The sequence below is a fragment of the Hemicordylus capensis genome, chromosome 2 (assembly GCF_027244095.1).
Source record: "Hemicordylus capensis ecotype Gifberg chromosome 2, rHemCap1.1.pri, whole genome shotgun sequence".
NCBI lineage: Eukaryota > Metazoa > Chordata > Lepidosauria > Squamata > Cordylidae > Hemicordylus > Hemicordylus capensis.
Genome location: NC_069658.1, coordinates 89,099,172 through 89,114,284, shown reverse-complemented (window position 1 = coordinate 89,114,284; position 15,113 = coordinate 89,099,172). Strand labels below are relative to the sequence as shown.

Here is a 15,113-nt window from a genome sequence, read left to right as displayed (position 1 = left end):
CTTCCATTTAAACTTAAAACAATCAGTCAATCAGTGTTAAAACAATCAATTATAACAATTTAACAATCAGTGTTAAAACAATCAATTATAAGCGAGGCCAAACCCGCACAGGAGAACACCACTTTTAACCAAAATAAAATAATAGCTCTCCAATAGCAGGTTTCCAGTCTAATTAAACCCACCTCTCGTCTCAATGCAACATTAGACATGCAACGGGGGACAGCGGTAAGAAACCTTCAATTACAACATACCTTTAAAAAAATTGTTTTTGTTATTATTTTTTGATATATATATTTTAATAAGTAATTATGAAAATATGAATTCTTATCTATGGTAGAGATAGTTTTGGAGATTTTAATCCTTGGTCATATGCTAAAATTACAGGTAACAGGATTTGCTTTTAGCTGATTTTTTATAATTCTTATATATTTTTATTACTCATATACATTATAAGAATCTTTTATAATTCTTTGTATACTTATTATTCATTATTTTGGTTTCTCCCTTTGGAAGCTGTTCTTATGGCCTTTTTAATATTTTCTGAGACTGTGGTCATCTACATTAGAAATTATCTTTCTATTAATAAACAGTTATGGATTACTGGGATTACATTGGGCTTACTTTTACTTTTCTTCTGTTAACCTGGCAATTTTCTATAGAAGCAGTTCATGTTTAATCTCATTTGTACTTGTGAAGTGTAATGATGCTTTTTTCTTTGTTATTTAGCTATGTGCGAAGATACTGTAGATGTTTCATGCTGACAATTAGCAATGTTATATAACCTTTGTATTCTGGAAATTCAAGATGTATTCAACTTCCTTTATTTTAAAATTAAAAAAAATTAATTAAAAAAAATCATGGTATTGGGACAAGGCACAAAACAGCTTTTGAAGAGATAAAGAATACCCTCAGCATGTCCCCACTTTTGGTCCTCTAAAGGTAAAGTGTGCCATCAAGTCAATTTGGACTCCTGGTGCCCACAGAGCCCTGTGGTTTTCTTTGGTAGAAGACAGGAGGGGTTTACCATTGCCTCCTCCCCCGCAGTATGAGATTATGTCTTTCAGCATCTTCCTATATCACTGCTGGTCCTCTACAATCCGAATAAAGCTGTCAAGGTCTCAGCTGTTGCCATCTCTTATGGCTTAGGGGGAGTCCTCCTTCAGGAACAGTCTCCAGCTTCAGGGCAACCTATAGTTTATACATCAAGATCACTCACACCCACCAAACAGCAATATGCTCAAATAGCCAAAGAGGCCCTGGCTATTACGTGAGCTTGTGAGCAATTTAATGACTAAATGTTAGGATTAACATTTCACATAGAAACTGACCATAAACCCCTTCTTACATAGTTGAGGTGCAAAATCCTGGATGAGCTACCACCGAGGATCCAACGCTTCCGCATGCAACTCATGATATTTCATTTTACAATCTCCCATGTACCTGTTTCTATATGAATTTGAGTTTCTGAACTTAACTGCAGCTGAAACCCTCTCCAGGGCTTTACTTCTTGAGATGCTACCAGAGGACCACTCCCAAGAACAAGTTGATGAGTTTGTTGCCTCTGTTCTATAATCTCTGCCTATAACAGATAGATGTCTACATGAGTTGAAATTCAAGCAAGAGGCAGATGAGACTTTACGCTGTGTCATCATCCACTCCCAAGAAGGCTGGCCAGAAAAAGTTAAATCAGATGCCTCCTTACATCCATATTGGGCAGTCTCTGGAGATCTCTGAGTAAACCAGGGCCTGTTACTGAAAGCCTCCAGATTGATAATTCCTGCTTTGGTAGACCAAGATATTCTACACAAACATCATGAGGGACATCAAGGAATCACAAAATGATTCCTCTACCTTGCCTTGCTAGCTGATTGACTAACACCCTTGGCTGATGCTTTCAGCCCTGTGGAGCTTCTAATGGGCCAGAAACTTCATTCCACAGTCCCCACTTTTTCATCTCAGCTAACTCCACATGGCCTGATTTTCTGAGAACCAGATTAATGTTACCACGCTTCTTAAAAGAGACTCTGTGACAAATACCAGAAAGCTAAATCCCTAGCAGCACTGAACCTGGGAGATTTAGTATGGACGAAGGACACCCATGAAAAGGGACAATACAGGGAATTGCAAGGACTCCTCAATCCTATCTGGTTGCAGTCCCAACTGGTATTATCCATCACAAATGAGCACACCTTGTCTTGGCAGGAGATTTGACAGTGTCTCCAGAAGACATCACTGAAGTAGAGCTTGCAGAACATAGTGCCCAGGACATACCCATAGCTGATGCTTTAGCCCCTTCCCCTGTGAGGAGGTATCCAGACAGGAAGAGACAACCTCCAGGTTTTTTAAGAGATTGTGTAACATCTGGAAGCCCACAGCATACTCAGGCTTAGTGGCTAATTGTCTGTAGGGCAGAATAATCCCTGACAGGAAGCCAAGGTTTCAGGTAGTCTACCCAGGCCTCACAGAACTTTACAACATTTTGTAGTTCTATTTAAATGGGTGGGGGGGATGTAGTTTGGGGATGTTATCCCACCTTAGAAAGGGAGATGTGGTAATAGTTGTATATCGTCCAGGGCCACTAGGTGGTACTGTGTGGGGGAAAAGGGAAGGTTAAAGTTAGTTTCTATTTTAGCACAGCTTGGTGTCCCGGCTCTTTGTTATTTCTATAAAAACCACTGTGAAAACTTCTGTTGAAAAGCACTATATAAATGTTTGTAGATGTAGAGAACAGCAAGTGAGTGGGAGACCATGCACACACTGCTGTGGCAGCATGCAAAGAGGCTGGCTTGGCAGCTGTCTGCCTTGCCTTCAGCCAAGAGGTGAATTTGCTGGCCTGATTGGGGAGAGCAGGCTCGGTGAGCTGTGGAGGAGGAGGACAGAGGACTGTGTGTGGTGAACTTAACCAGGACATGAATTTACAATTAAGCTGCAGAGGCCTTGAGAACCTAGTACCTAGACAACAGACTGAGCAGACATACAGCTCACCTGGTCATCAGCTTCAAAATACTGAGTTGTGTTTATTTTCAAATTATCCAATTTTAATCTAAATATGCATATATAATACCAATAACTTTAATCAGAGCAAGGAGTGGTCATGTAGCTTTATATATTATACAAGGGAGTCGCAATATCAAAAGCTCTGAGAACTCCTGAGTCCAGAACTGGACTCTGTTGAATTGTAGCACACACAATGTCCTGGGAAGCACACTGTTTTGACTGTGGTTTGAACTTTTCCCCCCTGTGGTTTGAACTGTGTTCTTTTCTGTGGATTTTTCCTGTGGTTGTGTTTTTTGTTTGCATACAAGAAATTTGTGTCTGCATTCAAGTGGTGAATTTCTTTGTAGTTCTGGAATAGCAATTGTAAAGCTAGTGACTCTGTGATCTTTGTATGCCAGATTTAACATTAAAACTGAGACACTAGCTGTATCTCAGCTAGCTTTTTCCTCCTGGAAATCCTCATGGGGAAAAGCATGTATGAAATATGGCATGAAAATTTATTTCACTGTGAATACAGATGGAATTGTTGACTAATGGCTGCAGTACTTACTGTTCCATCAATGTATTACTGCAAAATACATTCTTTGTAGTGGTGTGCATGGTTTTGGTCCGGCCCCATGGGAAAGACCGCTGGACCGGTCCGGCTGTCTGGTGGTCTGGATGGGCGGGGGACTGTGACTTTAAGTGGGGCGGGGTAGTACTTACGCCCCACCCACCCCCCGCCGCTCTTCCCCTCCGGCGCTGGTCCGTTGAAAAATCTTCTTGGGGCGGCAGAGTTCCTCCCTGCCGCCCCTGCCCCCATCGTTGTTAGTTAAGGCTTAAAAGAGACTAGCAGCGCGCATGCTCGTCTCTGATGCTGCCGCTCCCATGCCGCATACGTCACGTATGCAGTGCGCGTGCGGCAGCGTCAGACGAGCGTGCGTGCCGCGCAGGGCACATGCGCGCCACTAGCGCTCATCTCTTTTAAGCCTTAACTAACAACGACGGGGGCAGGGGCGGCAGGGAGGAACTCTGCCACCCCAAGAAGATTTTTCAACTGACCAGCGCCGGAGGGGGAAGAGCGGCGGGAGGGGGGTAAGTACTACCCCCCGCTTAAAGTCACAGTCCCCCCCTGCCGGACCAGGGGGGTACTCCGGACCATGCACACCCCTAATTCTTTGTTAGAGACAACTTTCTTTAAAAAGCTTCCACATGTACAAGCACCAGATGGTTGTCCTGTGACTTGGAATGAGTTCTACAAGTTCTTACCTTCCTCCACTCTAGGCAATCCCCCTTGCTTACTACAAGATTAGCCTTCCCTACCTCTCCAATAAAGAGCTCCCTTATTTTGGCAATGGCACTCCCAGAACTCTTCCTTCCCCCCGCCCCGCCAGTTCAGAATCCCTTGCTTCACTGCAGAATCCCTCAGAACAGAATTCCTGAGAAACAGAATCTAACAGAAGCATGTGGCTAGTCAGTAATATTGATAGCTAGAGAGAAAGTGAGGTGCAAGTAAAATGTCACACGTAGCCTAGGAAGAGGAGGCAATCTGTAGAATTGGTCCACAGAGTAGAGTTGATGCATAGGGAAATGTCAGAGGCTGAGGATCAGGAATCCCAGAGAGATGAACAGGAATCCAAGGGAGCACACATTGATACATTTCAATAAACCAGGGTTTCTTAACCTTGGGCCCCCAGATGTTGTTGGACTACAACTCCCATCATCCTCAGCCACAAAGGCCATGTCTGGGGATGATGGGAGTTGTAGTCCAACAACATCTGGGGCCCAAGATTAAGAAACCCTGCAATAAACCATATATTTGACTCTGGCCACTTATAGCTGTTCAGTAGCTTGTTCCCTGCATTTATTTCTCCATTCTCCTAGATTAATCTTACCTATTTTATTTTCTCCTCATTATTTTCTCTTCATTTCTCCTCATTTTCGCCTCATTTCAGCTAATGGAACATTATTCTTACAAAGCAGATGGACTATTAAGAATAATCACAGAGCCAGTTCCAAATCCAAATTTGCATTTAGAAAATGGTGAGTGACTGATATATTTTTAAAATGTGATAGGTGAATCCAAACATCATGTGTAGGTTTACTTAATCATATGACACTGTCTGTGATGCAGCTATCATGTATCAGCCATCACAGACCATTCACATTTACTTTAAGCTAATTTTTAATGCTGGGAATTGATATGGGAATAGATTCTGTCACTTAAAAATGTGATTGACTGAATTATCCTCGAGAGATTCTTAAATAAGTATCTAATATCAGTTAAATATTATTTCATACCCAACTATTTCATACCACTTACCTCAAATCTGAGTTGTGAGCTGATATAAATTCAATTTTCAAATTTCTCCCATATGACACAAAACAAAACAAACAGTGGGATGGAAACTTACCAATACAGTTTTCCAAAGTCTTTACAACACTGAGGCTCTTGTACCTGAAAACTATTTAGACTGCCAAATAAATAATAGCACTTTCCATATCCTTCTGGGAATAGTTTTGGTACCATGCACATGAAAGGAAGCAACACTGTGCGTGTTGGGATGCTGGGAACAGGGATGGTGGGATGCTGCTGGGAACAGAGAACTTCTTGTTCCCAGACAGGAAGCCACTGCACAGTTTTGCTGCTAAGAACAGGGCTGTGGGGATAGTTGGCACTGGATAGCACCAAGCTGCTGCTGTGGCACAACAGAGGGGCAGGTAAGACCTGCTTCCTCCATTTAAAGTGCCTGCTCTCCCCCTGCCATAACGTTTCGGCCAGGGGAACTCAAATCATTTTGGTGCCTTGAATTAGAAATGATTTGTGCACATCTCTAACAAATGCTTGTTTATGTTATGCCATGACCCCACTGAAAGAAATGGGATCATGTTTAAAGTGCCCGCTCTCCCCTGCCCCGGATGTGCACAAAGGGCTATGTGCACCTCCTTAGCATTTGTAATTTTTAATTCACATAATGCTTTCTATTTGTGTTTTCCCCTAGAAATCTGTCTTGGTGGCAGCAGCAGCAACTGATATTTTTTATAGTAATTAATAATTAGTGTATCTCATTATCTTAGGTATCTTTGGCCAGGGCCCACCACTTCCTAAACATCGAAACAAGGTAAGATAATCTTTTGATCATAATTGTAAATGATTATTTTTAATAACATCCTGAAACATTATTGTTTAATTATTACTCATGGAGCATTTAATATAGGTGTATTTTTAGAACAGTAGATTAACTTGCCATGGTTTTTATACATAAGTATGTTGATAATTTGATTTTTTAATACAGGAGATCCTTGTTATTTGCAGAACGGCTATTCACGGTTCTGCGTATCCACAGAGTGTCTAATAGACACCCATTTCTAGTATCTGTGGATACTAATGGGTTAAAACCCCACATCTGTGGTTCCTAGAGGGCCAGAAGTGACCATGGAGGTCATTTCCAGCTGCTAGTTTGTCTCAGGAGCTTAGGAGGAGACACAAAGAGTTATTTTGTGACTCATTTTTCAAAACAATCGGACTTCCCCCATGATTTTTTTGTGGGTTAGGGGGGCATTTTGTCCTTTGGAGGGCATTCCTGGGCATATGGGGGACATGTGGAGCATGCCACAGTATGTTCTGGGACATTTGGGGGCTTAAATTTTTTCCCCCTTCGACCCTGGATCCTAATCCCCCTTTCCCCATAGCCCTAATGCCTTGTTACTCATGGTTCAGTTACTTGGAATGGTAGACAAGGAATGGAACCACCATGAGTACCGAGGTCCTCCTTTATAACATTACTGAGTGTTTTATTCTGTCTTTAAATATATGAAATACTTTGAAAGTTACTCCTACAATTAGCATGTGCCAAATTGGGTACTGGCTCAATATACAGGGTAAGGGATATTCTGCATCAAATTCTGTATCAAGAAAATTAATATGACTGCTCCTGTATATATTTTACTTGCTGAACAATCTTTGTCCTTCCAAATATTCAGTTACACAAGGGATGTGAATATACTGGGGTGGGGGTGGGGAATAGCACAGAACAAAGAAGGAGAAGATAACAAAAGAAATATATAGAAGTAATCCATGAATGGTGAAGGAGTTAGGATGTTATAAAGGGCCATTGGAAAGGAAGAGCAAGGGACAGACCACTACGGCACTCTGGGTCTTCAGCACTGAGCAGAACTGAAAATTCCTGTAATGAGAAAACAGAGGCTGACATCTTAACTACATTTACTAAAAATAAAAAAAAAATCTATTGAAATAAAGTAGTTCTTTAGACTACCCCTTGGTATTACTATTCAAAAATTTAGTCAGGATGTTAGCCAGAGACTTTTCCATGCAGTGGCCTCTCTTTCATAGAGAGTATTGCTCATCTCCTATAGGGATTTGCAAACCAGCTCTATCTTGAGCCAGCCAAGGGATCACCCTCAAGCCTGAATGGGCCTGATTCGGCTCCAGGTCGAGCTGAACACTCCTCCCCGGACAGCTCAGGGCCAGTTCAGTGGTTCTACACTTAAATTTTAAAAAAGAAACATAGTGGCAGTGGTGCCACAGCCACGGGGGATCTTTGGTGGGTCCCTCTCCTCGCCGGGCTCCACCTGGTCTTCCTGGCCTATTTTGGCCATTTGGGGGCCATTGTGGCTCTTCTTGAGGTGGCAGCAGCCATTTTGGAGGCCGCCTCACATGCACCCTGGCCATTCACATTGAGAGGCTGGTGGAGAGGAGGGGGAACCACCAGAGACCCTACATGGCTGCGGCAGCACACCCCCCCACAAGGCACTTGTCCCTCTAAGGCATGCGCACATGCGCGCGATCACAAGTTTTCTGATGTCCACTCAGTTAATTTTAGATCCCGCTCAGGTTGAATTAGGAAGGCCTCACTCTGAATGCATCTGTGCACACAGTGCCTTGATACATCCTCCCAGAACAAAACTCATTCCTCACAGAGATGAAAAAAATTAGAGGGACCACTGCCTGCAGGCTCTGGAGGCCAGAAGCCCACTATTTTAAAAGATTTTTTTTAATGTCCCTAGCACCCCCGAACTGTGCCTGAATTGGCTCGAATTCGAGCTGAGCTTGGCCCCTCATTCAGGGTGCCAAAACCAAAATTGCTCAGTGCAATTCTATCCCGGTTCAGACTCAAACTGAACCGGGCAAACCAGTTTTGTGCACATCCCTAATCATATCTATATCTATATCTAGCAGATTCCATAGCAGTAAAGAGGTTTTTCAGTTGGTGGGTTATAAAATAGCCAACCTGGCAAGCTGATTAGGAAGACAAACATATTCTTTAAGAAATAAATCTTTTTATTTTTTTGTTTTATTTTATTTTTTATTCTTATTTATTTATTTTATTGGAGTCAAAAGTCTAAAAGCATGGAAATACAGAAAGGGAATATACACAAGAGAGAAATTGCAATTTATGGTACAAGTCTTGCTATAGCTAGAATGGTCCTTTCTATCTAATAAATAAAACCAGTGTGTGTGAAGTATGTGTGACAGAAGCAATGTGTGGGTTTTGCTGCTCATATTGATTCCCTGAAGATGAGCTTATCATGCTAGTGCAGTCCACACACAACTGCAATTGGAAAGAGGTTTCCTGATCATAAGATGCAACTTTTTATTTATGCATTTATTTATATTTATATTTATTTATATTTACATTTATATCCTGCTCTTCCTCCATGTAGCCCAGAGTGGTGTACATAGTTATGTTTCTCCTCACAACAACCCTGTGAGGTAGATTAGGCTGAGAGAGAAGTGACTGGCCCAGAGTCACCCAATGAGTTTCTTTGCTGAATGGGGATTTGAACCCAGGTCTCCCCGGTCTTAGTCCAACACTGTTCTGAGAAAAATGTACATTTCTTTTCTGGTGCTATAGTTTTCATGCATTTGGAAGCAGAAGTGTTACTTAATGTATCCTAGTCCTTAAAATCTAGCTGGGAAACTTGACCCCTATCATACAAAAGCAGCTGTCTCCTTTGTCTAGATACAGTACTAAAATACCAAACATACTTTGAATAAGAATTACAATCATCTCATTTTCTAAAAAGCATGGATTTGCAAGTTAAGATGGTTACTTTAATTTGTTTGCTATGTAAGCAGTAAAGACTTTCTACAGTCTTATACACTGTGCTAGCTTTACAAATTAGGCTCCATACTCAGTCTTGGTCTTTTAGATTGGCACTGAGTTAAAGAAGGATGTGTCTAGTCAGAAATTCAACAGGTAGAGCTTCCCTAGTCATTTGCTAGAGAAGCACTTCTCTACAAGGCAGCAGGGATTTCCCTAATTCCCCCCTCAGTTTTTTTTAAAGGGATATTTTCATTATTCTCCCCCCACAACATTTGTAATACGAATCTTTTCACTATTTCCCACTACCCGACCATTTTGAACAGGTAAGTTTCCATTATCCCCCCACCCACACACACACACTCTTTTTAGGAGCTTTTAGTTATTCTCGACACTCTGCTTTTTAACAGGAATTGTTATAATTATATAACAATTACAATTATACATAATATATACATAATATATAATTATATAATACATAATATATAATTGTTCCATTATAATTTTTATTTTTTAACTTTTTTTCTGTTCCCTACATTTTACAGAATCATTCTGTTACTTGCCCCCACCCCCCCACCCCCCAATCAACAGGAAGACTTTACTCTGGAGTAAATATGCAAACTCTGCTCCAAACAGGAGTAAAGATAGACACTCAGGTTAGCTTGTTATGATGGCTCAATTGGTTTACACAGTTAAGTAGAAAAGGAGGCAGAAGCTATCTTTATTGAAGGAAAAAATTGTTTATGGAATGAATCAATCAGGCTATGATATCTTCCTCAGCTGATTATCCTGTTAATAGTGGGGACTTTTTTCTACTGCACTGCTAAGTTCTATTCTCAATAAATAGTTTGGAAACCACTATTGTAGGAGATGCAAGAAATATGTGTAGATACTTGTTCATATTTTCTGGAAAAACCAAAGGCATGCACTCTCGGGATGCAGAAAACAATTTAATAGATTTTTTATAAAAAATTAGCAGCCCCAATACATTTTTTAAAAATAATAATCTTCCAGATATGTTTAATGATACTTATTGGCTTGTCCTATAAAGAAGATCTATGTCTCAAAATGCATCGACTGCTAGATTTTTTCTTTTAAAAAAACCTCTTACATTGCTATTTGCACTGCACTGGCTCCCAGTCCATTTCTGGGCCCAACTCAAGGTGCTGGTTTTAACTTTTAAAGCTGTAAATGGCTTGGGACTGGGTTACCTGATAGAGCACCTTGCCCCATATGTCCCAATCCGAACCTTAAGATCTTCTTTGAATGCCCTCCTCCGGGTGCCCCTGCCAAATAAGGTGAGACGGGTGGCTACTACAGAGAGGACTTATTTACTGGTTGCACCTGTTTATGGAATAGCCTCCCCAGTGAAGTTCGCCTGGCTTTATCACTTTGTTCCTTTAGATGCCAGGTAAAAGACCTTTTTGTTCACTCAGACTTTTACATTTTAAATGTTCTGATTTTAACTGATTTAATTTTTTTAAAGTCTTTTCAATTGTTTTGTATTGTATTTTGTACCCTCCGCCCTTTTTTGGTCTGTTATGATTTAATGTGTTTTGTGATTTTATCTTATCTTTTAATGTTGTGTTGTAAGAGAACAATTTGTATGGGGCAGTTATCAAGTAAAGTTGTTGTTGAGAGTTCTTGTCTTTGTTTTCTTTGGTATTTTGTTCTGCCTTGTTATGTTTTGTCATATGTTCCTGATTAACTTATTAATCCTTTTGATATGCTTTATGGTTCTAGACATGGTCAACAGGTGGAATTATCCAAAGGTTCAAGTCATACACTTTCCCAAAGCCGGGAAGCAAGAAGGTGCATAAACACGGTGGTCTTTTTTTTAAAAAAATCTATGAATGTGTGAACTTACCTTCACTCAGCTCACTTACAATTCTTTTAAATGGCTTGATGTCTTCCTGCTAATCCTCCTGTGCACACTTAGCAACTTCCTTCAGCTTTTTTCTTCTGGCCTTAATGAATAGAATTAACCCATAGCTAATATTTAGCAAAAATAAATAAAAGGGCTACATGTTATTTCTTACTGACATGTAGTAATGTTTAGTGGTGTGAACCAATTTATCTTTTCATTTTGATTTGTACCCAAATTGAAACACCCTTGATTTGTTTTGGGTCTGAATCTGACCCCCCAAATCACCCCAGATTCAATCCAAATCGATTTGGATTTTTTAAAAGGGCCCGGGGCCAAAAGAGTGTGGGGGGTAGTGCCCAATGAAAGGAAGCTACCACCCAAATTTCAAAGAAATTGGGCAAAGGTGATTTTTAAATAATTTGTGAAGTTTACGCTTCTTTAAGATTTTTCCCATAGGGAATAATGAGGATTCCAGCAACCTTATAGCTCCACGTGGGGTGAGCTGGGGTGGCCCAGAGTGGGTGTGGTACGTGGAAGTGCCCAATCGGTGCAAGGAAGCTACCACCCATATTTCAAAGGAATTGGGCAAAGGGCTGATTTTTAAAGAATCTTTGAGGTTGGCATGTCTTTGGGGAAGATTTGGGGCAGAAAGGGGCAGATTTTTAAAGAATTCATGAAGTTTGCATGTCTTTAAGTTTATTCCTCCGTAGGGAATAATGAAGGTTTCAGCATCCCCATAACTCCACTTGGGGGTCTCGGGGATGGCAACATAGGGTACCAACCTTATGGAGTACTGGGTTTTGTTGTTTCTGAGGTGTTCTGAGTGTAGATTCTCTGGCAGCAAATGAGAGTGGATTCATTTTCAATGACAAACCATGAATCCACTCTCTACACTCAGAACACCTCAGAAACAACAATACCCGGTGCCCCATGGGATTGTGGGTTTGGGGGGTGGTTGGCACCCTATGTGCACTACACCACCACTCACTCTGGACCACTCCAGTGCCCCCCAAGTGGAGTTATGGGACAGCTGAAACCACCATTATTCCCTATGGGGAAGAAGCTTAAAAACACACAAATTTCACAAATTCTTTAAAAATCAGCCCTTTGCCCAATTCCTTTGCAATCTGGGTGGTAGCAGGCACCCATTGGGGCACTACTACCCAAACCACTATGGCACTCCTAGGAGGCATTCACAGGAAGAAATAGGCACTGTCTGTCCCCATTGTCCTTTCAGGTCACATCACACATCAACAACAACAGCAGAGCTTTTCAAAGAACAAGGTTTCCAAAGGTCACACACATCTACTGTGTCACACACTCACCACATCCATTGTGTCCCCCCATCCCCCCATGCAATTGATCTAGACACAATAGTATGAAACAACAACAGTGAAATGCACTGCCCCACATGCCCCCTCCTAATGCAGGGTAACAGCAGCAGCCAGCAACACACAGGCAAGCAAGCGTGATATCACAGATGCAGAAGACTAGCGCCAACAAATCCCCATTCAACCATGAGACTTGCTGGGTGACTCTGGGCCAGTCACTTCTCTCTCAGCCTAACCTACTTCACAGGGTTGTTGTGAGGAGAAACTCAAGTATGTAGTACACCGCTCTGGGCTCCTTGGAGGAAGAGTGGGATATAAATGTTAAAAAATAAAAAAATAAAAAACAGCAGCATCAGTTGTGCCCTGCCCTCCCTGCCCCAAGCATTTTTCATCCACAAGCAACAGACACAGCTACATCTGTGGCACCCGGCCATAAATGTGGGTTAAGTAAGGAAAGGTGCAAAACATTCTGCCAGTGGAACAGCAAGGTTTCTCCCACACAGAACCCTGTTTAAACTTCTTCTAAACTAAACAATACACAACTTTTTAAATTTAGTTGCAACCCAAATCCTCCCTCCAAGCAGGAAAAACACACACCCAAGAATACAGAATTCCGGAGGGGTGTGTGTGTGTATGAAAATGGAGTACACTCACTCAGTCTAGGGCTTGACCCATGTTGTGTGTCCAGTTGTCCACATCTGTGGTCTGGTCTCTGAGTCTACTCTTTCTTCTTCAATCTTATTGACTTCTCCTTCTTCAGTCTTCAGATTTGGGGGGCTGGGGCAAAAGCCTGGAAAATTGGGGGGAGGGGTGGCTTCTCCTTCTTCAGTCTTCAGATTTGGGAGGGGGGATGGGGCAAAATCCTGGAAGATCTGGGGGGAAAGGGGGTGGCTGACCAGGTGGCCGGTGGCTACAGGGGTTAGGGCTGGTGATACTGGCTGGCACAGACAGACAAAGCAGGCACAGGCAGGCAGTGATTCTCTCAAGGGAGTGAAAAAAGAATTCTTCTCTGGAACAAAAAAGCAATGCAGCAGATAATCCATTCCCAGGCTGGCATGCAGTAGCCATAGCAGACTGGGTGGCTAGGCAGCCTGGGCTCAGACTGGCAAGGCAATAGGCAATGGCATGGCAACCTGGCAAGGCAAAGCAAAGCAAAGCTCTCTCTTCTCCCATGAGGCAGAAAGGCAGAATGGTGACTGCTGCCTCTTTAAATATGATTGAACGGAAATCCCTCCTTGAACTCCCACCCATCCTTGCCCCTTCTTTGACCCTTCCCCTGGCCAATGTGGGTTCAGTCAAGAGTGGAAAGAGCCAAAAGAGCCAATCAGGAACAAGGAGGGAATTGTCAGCAGATCAGCCCATGCTTTCGTTCACCGATCTGAAGCTTGGAAGGACGGGAAATTCAAAGAGATGTCAAACAGAAAATGCAGACTACGTGGAGATCACCACAAAATGGAGATCCGAAACAGCAAAACTTTAGATCCAAAATTTGGGCAATTTGTTCTGTCTGCAAATCTTTCAGAACTTGTAATCACGCAATTTGTTTTGTGCACAAATTGCCCGAAATGGCCTAATTCAGGTACAGATCGTTCTGTACCCAAAACGTTTCACACATCCCTAGTAATATTATTCTTGTCACTAATAATTATTAGATCAGATAGAAGGTAAATGGAAATAAAAAGTAATTAGTATCACATTGTTAAAAACATACCAGTTTGCCAACTGGGTATGTGCATCTTAACCATAAAATGTTCTGCTTTTTATTTCAGAGAAATGGGAACTTTTAAGTGGTGTGTGTGTGTGTGAGAGAGAGAGAGAGAGAGAGAAGGAGGGAGGGAGGGAGAGAGAGAGAGAGAGAGCCATTCCTTCTACATAATTCTGTGGATAGGGACAACTTTTTTCGAGAAGCTATTCTACTCTACTCTTTTCCTCCTACCACTCACATGGCAGTCTTATACCAGCTGAGCACAACTGAGAATCAGTATTTCCAACACACATTATTTATTTCGAAAGGGGAAGATGTCGGGGAAGAAGCTGTAGAGGAAGAAGAAACTGTTGCTGCCTCCTCCCATTTGTGGCATGCCCTTTCCATTCACTAGTGGAAAGCAGAGGAAACTTACAATGTGTTCTCCTTTCATTCACTGGGGGAAGGAGGGGAGGATAACTATTCCTCATTCCAGACAGTGCAGGGGGTTTTGATGCTGAAATACTGAGGGTCCCCACAGATCTGGAGCTGGTCCTGGCTCTTTCACCTGCATAACACTAGGCCTGCTCCCTTCTTTACAATGGGAGAAGTGTCCCCACAAACTACTCTTGTCCAGGTCCCTGCAAAAGCTAAAGATAGTCCTGCATACAAACTGGCTAATAGACTGACTCAGACCATTGGTTCATCTCTTTTATATTGTGGCTCTCCAGTACTTCAGATAAAGGGCCCTTCTCAGCCAAGTGAAGTTATTAGGGATTGAACCTGACATCTTTTGCTTGCATAGTATGCGCTGTGCTATCCCTTTCCCCTGCTCTCCTGTACAAGGTGACGGGAAACCAATTTATCTCTCCACAAGTTAATATTATCTTAGTATACATGAAAGCTTGTTGATGAGAACACAGAACTATATTAAAAGCATTTTATTTTGCCCTGCAATACTTTGATGCAGAGGCCAGGCCTCGCAGAGGCCATTTGAGCATGCACGGTGGCTATTTTGTTTTCAGTGGCCATTTTAAAAAAAACAACCATTATTTTAAAAAATGGCCACCGCACCTGCTCAAATGGTCCCTGCGAGGCCTTGCCAGGCCTCACAGAGGATATTTGAGCATGTGTTGCAGCCTCCAAACAGGCCCGAAAATCAGCCTGGGACAGTCTGCGGTGGTGAATTA

General features: G+C 42.1%; 1 protein-coding gene across 4 annotated transcripts in view; it reads left to right on the top strand.

Moving 5' to 3' along the window:
* Positions 1-15,113, top strand: part of SYK (spleen associated tyrosine kinase) — a 159,090-nt gene that overhangs the window by 119,514 nt on the left and 24,463 nt on the right. For 3 of the 4 annotated variants that reach the window (XM_053296621.1, XM_053296619.1, XM_053296620.1), the window contains 3 exons: positions 4,932-5,019; positions 6,055-6,098; positions 10,785-10,853. In XM_053296621.1, coding sequence (XP_053152596.1) covers positions 4,932-5,019; positions 6,055-6,098; positions 10,785-10,853 — 201 coding nt within the window. The remainder of the gene's footprint in view (positions 1-4,931; positions 5,020-6,054; positions 6,099-10,784; positions 10,854-15,113) is intronic. The other variant, XM_053296622.1, reaches the window with a different exon arrangement.